Source organism: Neofelis nebulosa, chromosome 11, assembly GCF_028018385.1.
Source record: "Neofelis nebulosa isolate mNeoNeb1 chromosome 11, mNeoNeb1.pri, whole genome shotgun sequence".
NCBI lineage: Eukaryota > Metazoa > Chordata > Mammalia > Carnivora > Felidae > Neofelis > Neofelis nebulosa.
Genome location: NC_080792.1, coordinates 53491291 through 53511591, shown reverse-complemented (window position 1 = coordinate 53511591; position 20301 = coordinate 53491291). Strand labels below are relative to the sequence as shown.

At 35.7% G+C, this 20301-nt stretch overlaps 1 protein-coding gene and 1 long non-coding RNA gene across 3 annotated transcripts in view; one reads left to right on the top strand and one right to left on the bottom strand.

Annotated features, from left to right (window-relative positions):
* SMCHD1 (structural maintenance of chromosomes flexible hinge domain containing 1) overlaps positions 1-20301 on the bottom strand; it is a 235126-nt gene that overhangs the window by 95689 nt on the left and 119136 nt on the right. For both annotated transcript variants that reach the window (XM_058692578.1, XM_058692577.1), the window contains exons 38-45: positions 18298-18424; positions 18010-18129; positions 16752-16837; positions 14319-14441; positions 10387-10577; positions 8604-8713; positions 8070-8140; positions 527-698 (exon numbers count right to left, since the gene is read on the bottom strand). In XM_058692578.1, coding sequence (XP_058548561.1) covers positions 527-698; positions 8070-8140; positions 8604-8713; positions 10387-10577; positions 14319-14441; positions 16752-16837; positions 18010-18129; positions 18298-18424 — 1000 coding nt within the window. The remainder of the gene's footprint in view (positions 1-526; positions 699-8069; positions 8141-8603; positions 8714-10386; positions 10578-14318; positions 14442-16751; positions 16838-18009; positions 18130-18297; positions 18425-20301) is intronic.
* LOC131490333 (uncharacterized) lies at positions 7365-10218 on the top strand. The gene is made up of 2 exons (XR_009251040.1): positions 7365-7667; positions 9961-10218. It is a non-coding gene; the product is annotated as an uncharacterized LOC131490333 (long non-coding RNA).

The window sequence follows — 20301 nt, the reverse complement described above, 5'->3', positions numbered from 1 at the left end:
GCACACTACTTTCTTGCTGCAAAAGTAGATACCCAAGCATATTAGAACTATATAAAAGTAAGAGCAAACAGGCTCTAAGGCAACAGCCTATAGGGGACTCCAGTAAAGTATACACACTTCAAAGTACAGATGTAGAGGCAATTATATCAGCTGCCTAGAAACAAGGGGACAGGCCTGCAGAAGGGAAAATGGGGGAGGAAGGTCACATGTCATACATTCTCAGGTTCTTAATTGTAATCGAGATAGTTACCAATTTTAATATAAAAAGAAGCATGATGATTAGATGAAATACTAATTTATTCAATAAGGACAGTATGTTCTTGATTTCAAAACAAGAGGAATGAAAATGAAGGAAAACCTACCTTCTATGTAATTCAAAACTACCTGATATAAGATAGTTGAAGGTACTAGACAAAAACATTATATTCAGATTTTTACTGGTTCACTTTTCATGTCAGAGTATTAGTACACAAGCCTCAAAGGATCGAAATCAAATGAGAAATTTTTAAGTACTTATTCAACCTACCTATTTGTTCCCCTAAGACCAGGCATTGTTTTGGTATTGGAGCTCCAAATACCATTCCCCGAAGTTTATCCATTGGAGGAGCTTTATTCTGAAGGCCCCCAAACTTTCCGTTACTTCGAATGCGATCTCCATCTCTGGTGAGCAGTGTAGGGCAGTGTGTAATTTTAACAACCTATTGTAAGCAAATGAATATTAATTACTGAGCCTATAAAATGTATCTCAATTGTTCTAATTAAACAGGAAATCACTTAAGGGTTCTGAGATTAGAAATGACATGATCACGCTAGTATTTTCACAAAATAAGTTAGTGAAGTATAAGATGAACTGGGGTAAAAACCCAGAGGCACTGAGATGAATTCGATTACTTCTCAAGTGTCAGCCTAAGCTGGAATAGTGACACAGCACATGGAAAAAGTGAAAGTGATGGCTTGACTGATAAGAGGAAGGAAGAGAGGGGGACAAGCCAGAGAGCCACTTGCTTCTGAAAGCCACGGCAGTACCAGGGCAGCATCACTAGCTCTGTTTTCTTCTGTTAGATAGAAGTTTTCCAGATGACCAAAGGATACCAAGAGCATGACACCAAAGACTACAGACAGAAAAGCACAGGGTTGAATCATTAGAGGACAAAACTGTAATTTCAACTATGGGAAGAAAAAGAGCTAGTAATGTCAGAGTTGGGAGGACTAGAATTATGTAGTAAAGCCAAGTCATGGAATGGAAGTAGGGTTAGTGAAGAATTCTAATGCTTCAGAGAAGTCAGAATAAAAGAAAGACACTGGGTTTAGTATTTCATGATTTTTAAAAATGTTTTTTCACAAAAGGTCTAGAAAACAGACAAAAAAATAAAATGAAAAATGAGAGAAGTGGAATTCAGGTAATGTCTTTTCACTACTCAAAATGTTACCACACACCACACACCACTTTGAATGTTGGGGGAGCTATGTAGAAAGGTCCTCTTGTACTAATCTGTTCTGGACAGCCATTCTCAAAGGAAATGTAACAAGTATTACAAAGCTTAACGTTTTGCATGAGTCAGCAATTCCACTTTTAAGAATTTATTCTGAAGAAAAATCACAGATGTGAACAATGTGCACTAAAACATTGTTTTAATAAAAGATATGAAACTTGCATGTCTCAACAAGTTACATAAATTATGGTACATACACACAGTGAAATAAAATGCATACTTTAAAAAAATGACTGAAGAAAACAATTTAACAATATGTAAAAATGCCTAATTCAATCTAATATTGGGGTTAAAGAGTCTCTGAATTATAAAAATAAAATATTAAATAAAATTTGATTTTTTTAAAAATGAAAAATAGCAACAAATGAAAAACGTAATATAAAATCATGACTAGTATTTATTCTTTCAATATAATTCTATGGGTACTTTACAAATGTTTTCCCACTGAGGTGGATACTTTTTAAAAAATTTAAATGCAGGGTTGTGTCTGGGTAGCTCAGTCAGGTAAGCATCTGACTTTGGCTCAGGTTATGATCTCATGGTTTGTGGGTTCAAGCCCCGCACTGTTAGTGCAGAGCCCGCCTGGGATTCTTTCTTCTCTCTCTGTCCATCCCCAGCTTGTGCGTGCATGCAAGCTCTCTCTCAAAATAAATAAATAAATAAAAATAATAAATAAGTAAATAACTTAAAAAAAAATTAAATGTAGGGGTGCCTGGCTCAGTAGAGCATGCAACTCTTGATCTCTGGGTTTTAAGTCTGAGCCCCACACTGGGTGTAGAAATTACTTAACACTAAAAAATCTCAAAAAAAATTTAAACGCAGTAAGAAGAAAATCTGTGGAATACTCTGGTAAAATAAATCTTTTTGTTTTACTACAAACAGGCACAACTTTCTTAGTTTTGGTTTGAATTTGCAGATTTCTTTTTTTTTTTTTTTAAGTTTTATTTATTTATTTTGAGACAGAGAGTGTGAGAGCAGGGGAGGGGCAGAGAGAGAATCCCAAGTAGGCCCCATAATGTCAGCGTGGAGCCCCACATGGGGCTTGATCCCACAAACTCCGAGATCATGACCCGAGCCTAAATGAAGAGTCAGATGCTTAACCAAGTCACCCAAGCGTCCCTGGATTTATGTTTTATTTAAGTGAACATTAAAAATACAAACTGTATTCATGTACTATCCATTTATCAGGATTCATGCAATGTTTTTAAGGATTTGATATCATCTTAAATAACACACACACCCAAATTTATTTACAGACTTGTCCATTCTCGTCAGTAGAATGACAATATGAGTTTATAAGCCTCCAGGAAAAAGGACAGTTTGGCTCTCTTTCACAACAGTTCTGCAAATACTACTTTCATGGACAGTTTCAACTCTTAAAGTATCCTTCAATCTTATGGTTCTACCCCCTAAACACTGAATTTGGACAAAAAAGATAATGACACCTTTTGCCAATTCAGTGAATGAGCAAAAGCCGTATAGCTCTGGGAAATTACCTGCCCTGGGGACTAGGAAGGGGTGAATAAAAACAGGGGGTTGACTCTGTAGAAATGGCATATAGCATTCAGGAAGAGAAAACAGTGACAAACTACCGAAAACAATGTTACAAAGGGATGCCATAAATGCCTTTTCTCATAAGAGCTTTAGAACAGTACTTAACTGGTGGAATTATAAGACTTGATTCAAAACTTTGGAAGCAAAGCAATCAGTATTTGCTATACTAGTTATGAGGAACCTAAAAATTTTTCAGCCATTAGATTCTTCAAATATTGCCTTATGATCTTTTTCTCCCTCCACTCTGGCACTGTAATTAGACTTTTTTTTTTTTTTTTAGATTTTTCTCATTCTGTCCTGCATGACTCTCAACTTCCTCCTCCTCCTCCTCTTACAGTCATTCCTTCCCCATAGGCTGCAGTCTGGACAATTTTTCTGACCTATTTTCCGATTCACTAATTCTCTATTATACTGTTTAACCTTCCCAGTATTTCATGTTTATGTGTATTTTCTAGTTTTAGAAGCTCGTTTGATTTTCTCAAGTCAACTTGCTCTTTTCTTATTTTTGACACTTTTCTTGAATTGTATTAAACATATTTAAGAAAAACAATTGCTTTTACGTTCACTATGGAAATTATTTCAGGTTTGAGATAAAGGTGAATTCTTCCAGAGACAATCTGTTTCCTCCAAACAGATATCTAAGGACACTACCAGTCGAGCACCATGTCAAATCAAATGTTTACCTTGAGATTTTTCAGACCACCCAAGTATTATGAATACAGGTTGCAAACAGACAGAGGCCAATTTATTTATATTGATGAATTCTCAGGAAAATGGTTTGATTTTGTTTTTTTCCCTTTTCCACCTATTGCCAAGGTTCAAAAGAGGTAATTTTCTTGCAGTCTCCAGAGGCACTTGGAGTTGAGATCAAAGTGACAGTTTTTTCTGTTCAACTTACACTAAGGTTTAGCCCTTTGGGGGATCCAGTTTATTGGGAAAGGGATCTTTTATCATATTCCCCACTCTGGTTAAAGCCCTGGGTTTTGTCTCTTACCCTCTGAGTCTCTCAAAGGAATGAAAAATAATGCTCTAGTTCAATTACTTTGACAAATGTTCTCTAGGCAAATCCTGGCTTTAGAGTTCTGTTTATCTGAGTTCCACCTTCACTTAGAAATCCTACTTTCTTGACAGTTCATACCTTACAATATATAACCTACGTAGCCAGAAACAGCCTTTTATAGTTTATCCTTGCAGGAATTTCCTCTGAGTTGTCTCTGATAGCCCTCAGTGCCTAGCACTGTGCCTGGTGGTATGCTGGAGTCAGTGTTTATCAAGTCAAGAGAGCAAACTCTCCTGAGCGTCTCATTCAGTGGCTACACATAGGCCACTGGAAATCAGCCATGATGGAGGATTTACACCTTGGGCAAAAGCTACAAACCAGGGTCCTATCACCCCACTCACCAGAGAGCCAGTTGTTCAACATTTAATAGCATCCACTATGTCTCATACACATTGTCTAAATACTGACTGAACTAGAATCTTCCAGTTACTATCCAATTTGTTACTTCTATTCTCACTAGTAAGATTCCATGTTGTCATGACATTTAATGGGTATGACTTCTCTATAATTTAGGATATATACACATTCTAACCACTACCAGAATATAGTACCTTCTCCATCCACAAGTGTTCGCTGGTACAATATGTTACAAGTCATTATTGGGCTCCCATGGAAACATTCATCAATATGCCAAATACTACTCCCCAATCAGTTGCGTAATTTTCAGTAATCTCGCTAACTCAGCTCTCCTAAATCAGAGTACATTTATTATTTCTTCTTAACTGGGTGCAAAGAAAAACTTCTCGGTTCTAGTTCTGCTATAAGTGGATGTGATTTGGTACACATCCATTATTTTTCCTGAGCTTAAGAAGAGCCCTTTGAAAATCCATCCTTCAGAGATTTCTCATTTAGAAAGTGGAAGCATATCATCTCTAAGGTACCCATGATTCTAGAATACACTATTTGTAGATACTGGCTAGTATTTTAAACTGGCCTCTGTTTTCTCTTACATAATTGCAAATATTCTTACTCATTTTCAGTTATAGTAATCTGAGAGCCTATAATGTTTTTCATACATGTTTACTACCTGGTATTTCCAAACTCCTAACACTATACTTACTAAACTTAATACTTCTTTTGTATCAAAGAATTCAAGACCTCTGGATCTCAGATACAGACAGAACTTTCCTTTACTGGAATTTTACCATATTCCAGGCTCTTAGCTTAATGCTTTATGTGTATTATTATTATTATTTTTTAATTTTTTTTTCAACGTTTTTAATTTATTTTTGGGACAGAGAGAGACAGAGCATGAACGGGGGAGGGGCAGAGAGAGAGGGAGACACAGAATCGGAAACAGGCTCCAGGCTCCGAGCTGTCAGCGCAGAGCCTGACGCGGGGCTCGAACTCACGGACCGTGAGATCGTGACCTGGCTGAAGTCGGCCGCTTAACCGACTGCGCCACCCAGGCGCCCCAATTTATGTGTATTATTTTATTCAATCTCTGGAAGTGCCCTTTGAAAAGCCATCCTTCAGAGATTTCCTTTTTTATAAGTAAAACTTAAAAGTAATACAGAAGTGATAATCCTTAGCACATCCAACAGTAGACAACATATTCTTTCAGTTTGTTTAAAGTAACACAAGAATATTTTTAAATTAACTAAAACATTTTTTGAGTATAGTTGACACACATTACATTAGTTTCAAGCCACAACATAGTGATTCGACATCTCTATATGTTATGCTGTGCTAACCGTAAGTGTAGCTACCGTCTGTCATCACAGATCGCTATCACAGTAGAACAGACTAAATTCCCTATGATGTCTTTTAATCCCACAGTTTATTCATTCCATAACTGGAAGTCTGTATCTCCCACTCCTCTCTACTCATTTTTCCCTTCCCCTCACCACCATAAGCTTATTCTTTAAGACAGTAACATCTTACACATAATTTTGCAACTTTTCAACAAAATATATTTTATACATCTTCCTTGTTAGGAGAAGGAAATTTATTATATTCTTTTTAACAGCAACATATACTCTACTGTATACATTACTATAATGGAATTGCCCAATTTTAAATGATGGACATTTAAGACTGTTTCCAAAGTTTCCCGTTTTAAATTCTTTTAATACCCTAATAGATATTCTTGTACACATCTTCATATACTTGTGGGAGTGTGTCTGTAAGATAAATTATTTTAACACTTTGTGATGGTATAAAGATGGCTGCAAATTCTTTGCCCCTTCTCCCATGGAGAAGGGAGAGTCTATTCCTACCTCCCCCTTGGATCTGGGCTGGCCAGATTCTGAGCTATGAAATGTACGTTCTGAGGATGGGACTTAAGAGACCTACAGCTTCTGTCTTAACTGCTTGGAACACCCCTTCTTGGAACCCAGATGCCATTTGAAAAAACCCAAGCAGTCACAAGAAGAGACTCACATGAAAAGACCCACGTGTGTCAGCCTACAGCCCCAGCTGAGTGCCCAGCCAGCAGCCAGTATCAACTAGTCAGTATGAGTAGGAGATAAAGTAGGAACTAATTTCAAGGAAATTAATAATAATAAGGGAAATAAGAAAATAAAAATAATTTCAAGGAAATATTTCTAACCCTGGACATGCTAGGTGATTTTTCATCTCCAGCCTGCTCAGTAACCAAAATGTTCTTCAAAAAGAAATGAAGAACCTCAGAACAAAGATCAAACCCAGTGCCTCGCCAGTAAAATGTATCCTAAGGGTCAAAATGAAATTAAAGATGTCCCTTTGTTAAGACCTCAGATATAAGGCCCTGCTTCCTAGATTCTTAGGTAGACAAAAGGGTTTCTTAAAAAAAAATTTTTTTTTTTAAATAGGTCCACGTCCAGCATGGAGCCCAATGTGGGGCTTGAACTCACAACCCTGAGATCAAGACCTGAGCTGAGATTGAGAGTTGGATGGCTAACTGACTGAGCCACCCAGACACCCCTAAAAGTTCTTAAAGGCATTATACCACAACACCCTGGGGTGGCAGTTTGAGAACAGTGACAACAGAAGATAGTGCCAGCTGAGCCTCTGACCAGACTCGGCTGAATTCCCAGAAAGTAACCAGCACCAACTGCCAGCTGTGTGAGTGAGGCACTCTGGAGTTCCCACCATCCCAAGTGTAACTAGACAACACTCCAACTAGCTAACACTATTTGGAGACACCCACAGAGACCTGAAAACTAATATGTTGGTATTGTTTAAAGCTACTAACCTTTGCAGTGTTTGCTAGGTAGCAATAGATAACTGAAACATTTATATCGCCAAACTGCCCTTCAAAGGTGTTATGGATTGAATTGTGTCCTTCAAAGTTCCTATGTTAATGTCTTAACCCCTCAGGTCCTCAAATGTGATCTTAACTTGAAGACAGCGTCTTTATAGAAGTTATCAAATTAAAATGAGGTTATAAGGTTGGGCCCATAATCCAACAAGTGGTGTCTTTATAAGAAGGGGATATAGATACGCATGGATGTGAAGAGACACAGGGAGGACTATCCACAAACCAACGAAGGAGGCCTGGAATAGATCCTTTCCTCACAGCCCTCACAAAGAATCGATACTGCCCACACCTTGAATTTGGATTTCAAGACTCTGGAAGTGTAAGTCAATGAATTTCTATTGTTTAAGCTTCTTAGTCTGTGGTACTTTGTCAAAGCAGCCCTAACAATAAGTAAGAGCTTCATCAAATTACATTTCCACAAACATTATCTGAGAATATTCTTTTTCCAATACCATCATCAATAGCAGATACTAGTTTTGAGATAATTTCAAATCCCCCAAACATGTCTCATTTTAATTTGTATCCTGGCCCATTCATTCACATACTGTGTCCAGTTTTATGCTGCTTGTCAATTTGCAGGATTTAAATTGGTTTTGAAAAGGTTAGTCATCTGAACATTATCACAAAATTATTCCTATATAGGGCCTTAAAACGTAAAACTTTAAAAACACACATTACAAGTAGAGCTAGAAATTAAAAAAAAAAAAATTCAAATACATACCTCTTTTCTGTAATGATTGGCAGCATCCAAATTATCCAAAATAATGGTGTCTCCTAACAGCATACCAAATACTAAAAAAGTTCAATAAATTTTTTAAATTATCATATCTTTGGTCATATTAAAATGTTGGCATACAAAATTTTCTTAGAAGGCTGACATCAAAATTTTACCCCTCTAACAAGAAAAAAAAAAAAAGAGAATTAAATATTAATCAAACTAGAACTTATAAAAAAAATAAATAACGTAAATTTCCATAACCAGTAATTTGTATATCTGGATCATAAGTCTTAACATCTGTATTATAAAGTCACTATAGGAGCACCTGGGTGGCTCAGTCAGTTGAGTGTCCAACCTCAGCTCAGGTCATGATCTCACAGTTTGTGAGTTAGAGCCCCACGCTGGGCTCTTTGCTGATGGTGTGGAGCCTACTACCTTGGATTCTCTATCTTCCTCTCTGCGCCTACCACTTCCCTTGCCCCCCACTCTCTCTCAAAAATAAATAAAGTTAAAAAAAAAAGTCACAATTTTCTTTACCTGTTTCACAATGTTCTACGTTGTCTGGAAATGTTAACAAATCTCGGGCAAAGACTGGATCTCCAATGGGTTTAAAATACAATTTTCCATTTCGGTAATGAGGTAGAGGTCTGAATGAAAAGAAATTAAATACTAAAGCAAATATATATTTTTAATTAAAAAACATAATATGAAAAGCATATGTATACATTGCTTATTATTATTGTGGTCATTTAAATCAATTCCTTATCCACAAGTGACACTCCTAAATGATTAACTAAGAATAATATATACTATATAAGAATATCTGTTTAGTTTTATCGGTGCTACTAAAATCAATATAAACTGCTGTTGGGTTTAACAAGGAAAAAAGAAAACCAGCCTCAAAAGTTGCCCCTAAATGAGATGACTATTTCATGTGGAGAGTGGCCCTAGCACGGATGGGGAAAGAGGCAAGGCCCAAGACAGAGACCCATGTGAGGGAGGGAGATCGAGTACTCTGGCTCCCTGTCCCTTCCATACAGGGTACAGAATGAGCAACGGCAGCCCAGAGAGAACAATGAGATTCAAGAGATGGAGGCTAACTAGACTGTCACGACCTTTCCCTTACACATGGTGCTGGTTTTTGCAAATGTTGAAAGTAGGAGCACTGCAGGGTAGGGGTGGCTCTAGGAGATAGTTATTAACTCAATCTGAGTAAGAGGCACAATACCAGGAATGGAGAGAATATCTAGCTTCTAATGCAAACATTAGCCCCAAATACCAAATTCATACTTTCCCCTAAGTCAAATATTAACTTGGTCTTCACAGATTCTGCAGACAAAAGAAGCCCTCCTAAAGGGAAAAATTATTCATACAAAAAGTATTACCCTCAATGAACACAGGAATTACTAGATTTCCTGTGTTGTTTAAAATGAGTACTGACTAGTAGCGAAGTGGGAGATTTTAAAAGCAGACAGATTTGAGTTCAAATTCTGGTTGTTTCCTCAAATCATTTTTAGATCACAAAATGAAATTAATATGTAAGTTTAATAACATTCATATATAATATTAATAGAGGTCCCATTCTCCATCAAGTCCCTATTCCTACCCAATTGTACAACTTTGTTTATAAGTCTGACAAAATTATTCATTAATACTCCATTATACATTTTACTTTGTTTTGTTACCATTTCCTTCTAGTCTTTTAAGCTCAAAATCAGAGTACACATAAAGCATTTTTAAATTTAGATAAAAAATGCCTAATTGGTTTGCAAAGTTATTCCTTAAAAACATACTTTGAAAAGTAAATTGAGGAAGTAATTAAAACTAGATTTATATTAAAATAATAATACAACATTCTAACTAGTCTTTTACATTTCAACTTTGCTATTGGCAGTTCCAATGCAGACCTTCTCTACCTAAATGATGACTGCTTTTCTTCACAGGACATAAACAGGACAAAAGACATGAATCTACACTCCTACTCCAAATAAAAGAGTTTTGTATTTCATCAATGATATTGACATCCTTCCTGTTACAAAAGCCAAAAACTTGCTTTGGATTTGTGTGCGCATGTGTGACTTATACACAAATAACATTTAATTGGCAAATTAAACATGCCCAGCATATTTGATTAAATTCACTGCAATACTCATCTTAATGAAGTATACTCATTTGTAAAGAAGGTAAAGATACCCTAGTTAATGTGAGTCACTGCTCAGTTTGTTTTAGGCATCTTTTACAGAAACCATTTCAAAATTAAGCACTTTGATAACAGAAAAGTGATTTCAGAAAAAAATCATTACTCCCACTTTTTTCTAACCTTTTCCAATCTGGAAGAGTCTTCTTATAAATAGAATCAAGGGGCAACACCTGCTGACGACCTTGGGTTTCATCATAGATACGACGTGCAGCATCGGTGGTCAGGGTGACAACACAGTCCATGTCACTCGCCAGATGCCAAGAAATAACCATTGCGGCTCTGTCATCTTCAATTTGTGCCAGGTGTGCAATCTACAACCCATTTTTTAAAAATCAGGTAAAAACTTTTAAATATTTAAAAATTTGATATTAAGTATTTAAAAAACCCACATCTAAACAGCAAAAACTTTTCTGAAATACTCACATGAAAATTCTCAAACTATAAAAGCTTACTGGCTTAAATAGTTAACGGTCTATTCTGCTATTAAATTTTGGAAAAACTGTTTCACAGAGTAAACTCCTGTAAACTTTGCAAATGAGCAAGGAAAAAATACTTAGAATGTTATTAGCTAATTAATGATACATATGATACCTTCACTACTGGGATAGATCTTAATTGATAAAATAACCATAAAAAAATAAATACATATGAAGGATTAAGATTCAACTAAACATAGTTATACATCACATACCCTCTAAGTAGACACCTCACTCCAATATACAGTATTTCTTTCAGAAAACAAATCTAAATGTCACAAATAAGAATAGTTTCTTCTGCTTATAAGAACACACTGGAACTTAGAATAAAGTTACTTTCCTATTTACAAATACTTCAGTATTTGTACATTCTTCTTTTTTAACTTTTTTTTTAAATGTTTTTATTTATTTTTGAAGGAGAGAGAGAGAGACAGAGCATGAACGGGGGAGGAACAGAGAGAGAGAGGGAGACACAGAATTTGAAGCAGGCTCCAGGCTCTAAGCTGTCAGCACAAAGACTGATGCGGGGCTCGAACCCATAAACTGTGAGATCATTACCTGAGCCAAGCTGGACGCTCAACTGACTGAGCCACCCAGGCGCCCCTAGTTACAAACATTCTTGCTCAAAGTCCAACAAGATTGAAATTCTGAGGCCAGCTTCAAAACCTCATTCACTGCATCGTTATGGTAGCATCTATCCTTTACTCTTACCTGACCAGGTTGCAAAAACATGCCCTAGCAATGAAAATGTCCTGTCATTGTTAGAAACATCACAATGTCTACTCTTGTTTTCTAATCCTCTAAGTTAGTGGAATAAAGGTAAGAAGAGAGATATGCAAAGAAACTAGTATATGTAAATGAAGATTTAAAAAAATGTTCTAACAAACAAAGGAAGGATTAGAAGAGGCAAATCAAAGTAAGTGACCTCATTCTACTTGTGACCACATGTGTGAGGACAGGTGCCCATTCTGTGGTTGTTCTACAAGTACCCTGATCTTATAATTGGGTTATTTCTTAATAAAGATATAATTGGAAGTTCTCACTAGGCTCCTTAACATTACACTTTCTTCTTAAACTTTCAGGTAATGTGAAGTATATATAGGATTTTCTTTTCCAAAAACACAATCCTGTAGAAAACACGAACCATTTTTACTTGTGTACCATATACAGTGTTCTGTTCATTCAAGCTTTAACTATTTTTCAGCTCTTTTAAGCCCACCCTAGCCATTTTTCATGGATGTCATGACTTCTTTCTCAGGAATGGGAGATGAATGGCACTTAAAGGAAAGAAATACAGGGGCGCCTGGGTGGCTCAGTCGGTTAGGTGGCCGACTTCGGCTCAGGTCATAATTTCACAGTCAGTGAGTTCGAGCCCCACGTCGGGCTCTGTGCTGTCAGCTCAGAGCCTGGAGCCTGTTTCAGATTCTGTGTCTCCCTCTCTCTGACCCTCCCCCGTTCATGCTCTGTCTCTCTCTGTCTCAAAAATAAATAAACGTTAAAAAAAAAAAGAGAAAGAAATACAGACGGGATTTCAAGGTATTTGGAATTCAGGAGAGGAAGACTAAAACATCTAAGTTAACTAAGGTATTCACCATTACAAAAATAAACACATTATAAAGTCTAGGTGAAAAATCTCCTCTTGTCCCTTACTATATTCCATAATTATTAATTCTAGTTTAGAATTATACCAGAATAAATACCAGAATTTTTTTTTTTTCCTAGAGGAATCAAGGAAGATTAAGCATGATATGGAGGGAGTAGAAATTTTTCTCTTGATGGTTAGGAGAGGACTTGTATTCTGAGAAGCCAAAGGAGAAATTATGTAAAATGAGATTTCAAAGGTTCTCCCAGATTTTCAAGATCTGTGATGAGAAATATTTGAACGGAAGACTAAAATATATTTATTCTGTTGAAATTTATTTTATGCTTTGGTAAAAATCTTACCTACTGAGCAAGAATTTTGTATCAAATAACCACTCAATGTGTGGACTGTTAGCCTAACATTTAGACTAAGCTTAAATTATACGACTGCTTCTTCTACAAAGACTACCTCTTTCTATAAATTCTTTAAATGGGTTCTGAGGAATAACAACTTTAAAAAATATAAATCAGAATCTTGTTTTCTAATTTATGAATTTATAACTTAGTTTTTCAGTTTTCATATTTTGGATTTAAGTAATAATGCAACACATTAATGGCAGTGCTACCATTATTGGTTTAGGTAGTACACACAGCTACACACTTTGAGAGTAACCATCACCCTTTCTTTTCACTGTGTAGTTGGCTTGTGGTGCTAGAAAACTGTTTATAAAGAAACTACAATGGACTTTGGAGTCAGAAAAACCTTGGTTTATGTCTAAGTTCTGCCTCTTACTAACTATATATTGACAATTAAATTCCTGAACTTCAATATCCTCATGCAAAACCTAGAAATACTATAAAAAACTCATATAGTGGTTGTAAAAGTAGTATGATGCACATAGGCATAAAGAACACTGATTAACATCCAGACTTTGGAGACAGACTCTGCCTGGATTTGAGTCCATGCTCTGCCGCTTACCCACATGTAATGTAACCTTGACCAACTTTTTTTTTAATCTCTCTACCTCAGTTTCAGTTTCCTCAATTTTATTTATTTATTTATTTTTTAACGTTTATTTATTTTGAGAGACAGAAAAAGACAGAGCATGAATGGGGGAGGAGCAGAGAAGAGAGGGAGACACAGAATCTGAAGTAGGCTCCAGGCTCTGAGCTATTAGCACAGAGCCTGATGTGGAGCTCAAACCCACGAACTGCAAAGTCATGACCCGAGCCAAAGTAGGACTAACTCAGCCTAACCAAATGAGCCCACTCAGGTGCCCCTCAGTTTCCTCACTTTTAAAACAGAGGTAAAAGCAGAAAGGAGACATGCATATGAAATGGAAAAGTTCAACAAGTAAAACACAAATACGTAATAACACCACAAACCATAACATCATTAAAAACTAAAGGTGTTGGGGACATCTACAAGAAAAACTTTCTATAAAACAGAATGTTCAGGATTGAATCAAAAGATAAAAATGAAAATACAATTCATTTGACAAAAGGAAAAACCAAAGAGGCAAAGAATTAAAGAAGGATGGAACTCTTTTGGCAGCAATTATGTATGAAGTTTTCTGCTATTGTTTTTTAAATTCTAGGAGCACCCCAGAATTCACTAACATTATTAGACTCAGAGAAATTCTTACCTTTTTCTTTTGTTGTCTCACTGAGGTTTGAGTCACATGAAAAGGTCTTGGCTACCTATAAAGTCATCTGACATGAAAGCATCTCTAAGCAGGTAACAAGCCTCGGACTGAGACATACTAATTTCTGCCACAGCCCTCAAAAGTAAGAATTATGGAATTCCACAATTAGGAAATATGCCAGTTTTGAATTCCGCCAAATCACTATTATGGTAATGAGAACAAGTAATTTATGGGAAAACATTAAAAAGTACAAAAAAACCTGACACTTTTTATTATGATGTTACTTTAAAACACATTTTCAACATAACATAATAAAATTTACTGCCTCTTAAAAGGCTTAAACACAAACCTTTCCCAAAACATCTCCAGTGGCTTTAGTATAGTTTGGAAGAGTACATGATCTTCTAGGTTTTTTCCTCAGTTCTTCCTGTTCTGATAGTTTTCTTTTCAAAAGTGCTTCAATGTGCGGCATCTGTAATTTGTAAAGAAAAATTAACTATAAGACCAATTACTCCTGTACCAGACATCCCAGAATGACAGCAGAAAAAAATCAACAATCTGGACAACTCAAGAACATAAAGTCATTACACAGGCATTACTTTAAAAGAATGTGGCTCAATCCCAGACTTTAGGCTCTACTACAAAGCTGTAATCATCAAGACAGCATGGTATTGGCACAAAAACAGACACATAGACCAATGGAATAGAATAGAAACCCCAGAACTAGACCCACAAATGTATGGCCAACTCATCTTTGACAAAGCAGGAAAGAATATCCAATGGAAAAAAGACAGTCTCTTTAACAAATGGTGCTCGGAGAACTGGACAGCAACATGCAGAAGATTGAAACTAGACCACTTTCTCACACCATTCACAAAAATAAACTCAAAATGGATAAAGGACCTGAATGTGAGACAGGAAACCATCAAAACCCTAGAGGAGAAAGAAGGAAAAGACCTCTCTGACCTCAGCCATAGCAATTTCTTACTTGACACATCCCCAAAGGCAAGGGAATTAAAAGCAAAAATGAACTACTGGGACCTTATGAAGATAAAAAGCTTCTGCAAAGCAAACAACCAACAAAACTAAAAGGCAACCAACGGAATGGGAAAAGATATTTGCAAATGACACATCGGACAAAGGGCTAGTATCCAAAATCTATAAAGAGCTCACCAAACTCCACACCCGAAAAACAAATAACCCAGTGAAGAAATGGGTAGAAAACATGAATAGACACTTCTCTAAAGAAGACATCCGGATGGCCAACAGGCACATGAAAAGATGCTCAACGTCGCTCCTTATCAGGGAAATACAAATCAAAACCACACTCGGATATCACCTCACGCCAGTCAGAGCGGCCAAAATGAACAAATCAGGAGACTACAGATGCTGGAGAGGATGTGGAGAAACGGGAACCCTCTTGCACCGTTGGCGGGAATGCAAATTGGTGCAGCCACTCTGGAAAACAGTGTGCAGGTTCCTCAAAAAATTAAAAATAGACCTACCCTATGACCCAGCAATAGCACTGCTAGGAATTTACCCAAGGGATACAGGAGTACTGATGCATAGGGGCACTTGTACCCCAATGTTTATAGCAGCACTCTCAACAATAGCCAAATTATGGAAAGAGCCTAAATGTCCATCAACTGATGAATGGATAAAGAAATTGTGGTTTATATACACAATGGAGTACTACGTGGCAATGAGAAAGAATGAAATATGGCCTTTTGTAGCAACGTGGATGGAACTGGAGAGTGTGACGCTAAGTGAAATAAGTCATACAGAGAATGACAGATACCATATGTTTTCACTCTTATGTGGATCCTGAGAAACTTAACAGAAACCCATGGGGGAGGGGAAGGAAAAAAAAAAAGGTTAGAGTGGAAGAGAGCCAAAGCATAAGAGATTCTTTTTTTTTTTTTTTTTTTTTTTAAATTTTTTTTTCAACGTTTTATTATTTATTTTTGGGACAGAGAGACAGAGCATGAACGGGGGAGGGACAGAGAGAGAGGGAGACACAGAATCGGAAACAGGCTCCAGGCTCTGAGCCATCAGCCCAGAGCCTGACGCGGGGCTCGAACTCACGGACCGTGAGATCGTGACCTGGCTGAAGTCGGACGCTTAACCGACTGCGCCACCCAGGCGCCCCAAAGCATAAGAGATTCTTAAAAACTGCCAACCCTCAACTGAGGGTTGATGGGGGGTGGGAGGGAGGGGAGGGTGGGTGATGAGGTATTGAGGAGGGCACCTTTTGGGATGAGCACTGGGTGTTGTATGGAAACCAATATGACAATAAATTTCATATATTGAGAAAAAAAAAAAAGAATGTGGCTACAGAAATGTAAAGCTTCCACCTCACTGACTTTATCTTAGTTAAGAAATATATAACCTACGATAGGATTTCTCTTTTGTTACACACAAAGAAACAGAAGTTTAAAAAAAAACCCTATTGTCATGTTCTCGCATTTTCTTTGCCACCACATATACTGGTTATAACTTATGCAGCCCCTTCAATGCAGTTCTCAAATTGGTGGATTATTAATTTCACTTATTGGGGTCATTACATTAGAAATACAAGTTGCAATTTCTTTGAAAAAAGCACTCTATCATTTTGTTAGTCCTTTTAATGGTTAGTAAGTGATTAGACTGCAATCCACATGTCTTGGTACCCCTGCAACAAGAGTGCCTATATCATTCTAAATAAAAATGGATGGCAAAAAAAAAAAATTATAGACTAGAATTTAATTTAAAAAATTTTTTTACATATACTTGGAAACTGTACCTGCTGTGTTGTAGGAATGTCAATATTATGTGTTTTTAGTTCAGTTTGCAACTGAGCCTCTTTTAATTTTGCTTCTTCAACTCGGCCTAAAATTAAAAACAAACAAACCTGTATCAATTTGTAATAACCCCCAAAAGACAGTTTTTGAAAAATATTTTCAATCTGTTTTTTTTTCCTTTTTGACTGATGCTAAAATAAAATATATAGTAACTATTTTAGAAATTCAAAATGAAACAAAGTCTAAAATTAAGATTTGGATCTAATACACAAAAATAAAAAACAAATTCAATAGGGTTATGGAAGATATTATATACTACACAAAAATAAAAAATACACAAAATAAAAAACAAATTCAATACGGTTAAGGAAGATATTATATACTAATACTGCAAACTCCAAGTAATCTTAGATAAATCATTTAATTCTAATCCACATGACTATACATAACATACATAATTGCCTAAAGGTTGTGACAAGAACCAAATAAGACTTTATAAAAATAATTTTTACTGCTATTACTGACGTATTATCATCATCCTATTTAGCTCTAAATATCGTTCATCTTAGATATACAAAAGTGTGTACTCTGAGGCAGGCAGAACAAATTTGTTGGTTAATGGTTCAACATTTTAATTATGTAATTAACACAAAGCCAAAAACCATAGTGAAAAACTCAGACAAATAGAAAAACAAATGATTCAGCAAATGCCTTATCTTAACAATATTCAAAATTTATTAAAAATTGCAGCAAATGTTGTGTGCACTGACTTACAAGTAACTTATGTATTTCTATACAAGTGTGCGCTGCCCTGTACACCTCCATGGTGTGACATACTTCAGATATTTTAAGTAAAATACAAGACTCAATACATGACTCAAATTAAAAATTAAAACACCTATCACTTCCGCAGTAATATTGTCTTTCAACATCTTTTGCCAGAACCTGAAGCTGGATATAAACATCATTATCACATCAAAAGCCTTAAACTTATACAGATATCTAATAAAAAAAAAAAATTTCAAATTTTTATAGGTAAGCAGAATATAAATTTATTTAAAATGATGGAATACATCATCCTAAGACCAAATAACTAATAAGGTATTATTGCCTTACTTACACCATTGTTGCAGTGTTCTGCAGTTTACTTGTAGTTCAGGAAAGCAAACAATTTTTGTTTCTCATGGTCTCAACTTTCTGCCTTACATTCCCCAAAACCAATTTTTTTTTTTTATTACCTTTGAATACAAAATGACTTACACTTCATTTCATCAAGAAGCTGTTTGCTGGCTTCAAATAAACTTCTGTACATTATAATATTCTTAGATACCTGGTCCTTTTCTTTTGTAAGTGCTGCCATTTGTTGCTGCTTCTTAACATCTAAGAAAAACATTCAGATGATTTACTTCAAACAATCCTAAAATTGTGACTTTTCCAAAATATGTCATAATTAGAGAACTAAAAAGCACCAGGTTAATGGAAACCAAAACAAGGTTATCTGAAGAACCACAAGAATAAGAAAAATCCTCTATTTTCCTAAAATCTTACCATTGTAAAACATAAAGGGTAGGATATATGGTTCTAATGTTCTTGATAGAGCAGGTAGCTGAGGCTCAAATATAATAAAATATTCAGTACTATCTCTTCCAGGACTACTTTCTGCCAGCACTAGATTCTGTAAAAAGAAAAAAAAAAAAAAAACAGTAAGGAAAAACAAGATTTAAGAATGTATATATCAACGTATAAATGTTATGTATCTCATTGTCTTCTATTTCCAAGTGGTAAACGTTCAAGGCAAAAGGCATTGACTGATCCTTAAGATCCATTAAACATTCACTAAAACATCAGCACCACCCAAGACATAAAACTTTTTACCTTTTGGTACTGGTTTGAAAGTCAAATGATCTTATCAATAAATACATTATACAAAAATTATATATAATAGATAATAAGAAAAAGTATCTTTTCTTTCAGAACGCAAGTATCAACGGCCACTTACTGTCTTGACCTGCAAAGTCTTCTTGATGCCAACCTTTAAGAAGTTGAAGCAGTGTGAAACAGCTGATGGCATGAAAGTTATAAAAACAATCACAAAGACATGCCCAAAGCCCAATGCTGAGTTTAAGTTACAGCTGTTACCATGGAAGTAGACCCACTAGTCCCAGGTGACCAAACAAAAGATCCTAAAAAGCTTGAAAGATTTGTTTTCTTTTTAATTATATTTTCATTAATGCACACACAAAAACACTTCTGATATATTTTAGCTTAAGACCATAGCACATAACAATACTGCAAATTATAGTTACCTCCTAAATTTATTACATTCTTATAGGAAACAAGGATACTAGCTGTTTCACTAGTAGTTTTACACCACTAGTACAATTCACTGATAGAGAAGTAGAATTTTTAAAAGTTTACATTGGTAAAAATAGTGTAGAAAAATCCATGAAAGAAAATTACAAATAAACTACAGGTAACAATTTTCTTTCCAAGGAATACAGAATACAAGCCCACCATGAAACCAAGGCGCAATCACACATAATTTCTGAAAATTGTTTTCAATGTATTTACATGAATAGTCACACAAAAATAAAATACAAGTCACATTTTAAAAATATATAAACTGAACTTCATAGTTCAGCAGTTGGCTTTTAGCAAGGAGTCTGACTTGTTGATCAATGCAAGTGAATGTCTAGATAGCACTTTGTAAAATTTATGGAATGGTATAGGTATACTACACTATATCCTCTCATCAGGTGAACAATTTGCTTACAAATTTTAAACTAGTATTTATAAATACAGCAAAGAAAATATCTTTCAGTATTTCTATGTATGTTCTCTAGAATAATGAGAAACAGAACTCATTAAAAACACTATTTTAATAGGTACTATCAAATTTCCCTTCAAAAAGCCCATCAATTTATCCTCTCATCATTAGAGTGTAAAAATACCTAGTTTCCCTGAGGCTGGCCAACACTTAATTATCAAGTTTCCCCCCTCCACCCAATGAAATGGATTAAAAAGAACCAGTCATTATTGGTTAGCATGTCTCTGACTGGTGTTAAGGTTATGCTTCTTGTTTATTGGCCCTTTATATTTTCTCTTCCATTAACTGCCTGCTCATATTCTTCAGTGATTTATTTTTCTACTAGATAGTCTTTCTTCTTATTGATTTACAGGAAGTTCTTAAGGAGATTTAGAAATATGTTTAATATACCTAACCCAATACTGGTGTGAGTGCACTGCAGTATTTCTACACAATTTAATTAAAAACATTTTTATTGTACAGTCATATAATGAATCTCTACATGCCCACCCTTCAGGGTCAATAACTGTCAATATGTTGCCACTATTCTTTTAATTCTGTTCAAGATAAGATTATGGTACATAAAGTTTTAACTTTTTATGTTGTTAAATATAAAATCTTTTCTTTTATGTATTACTACGGAGGCCCTTCCTGGAGCACCTGGGTGTCAGTCAGTTATGCGTTCAACTTCAGCTCAGGTTGTGACCTCAGGTTGTGACCTCACAGTTCGTGAGTTTGAGCACCGC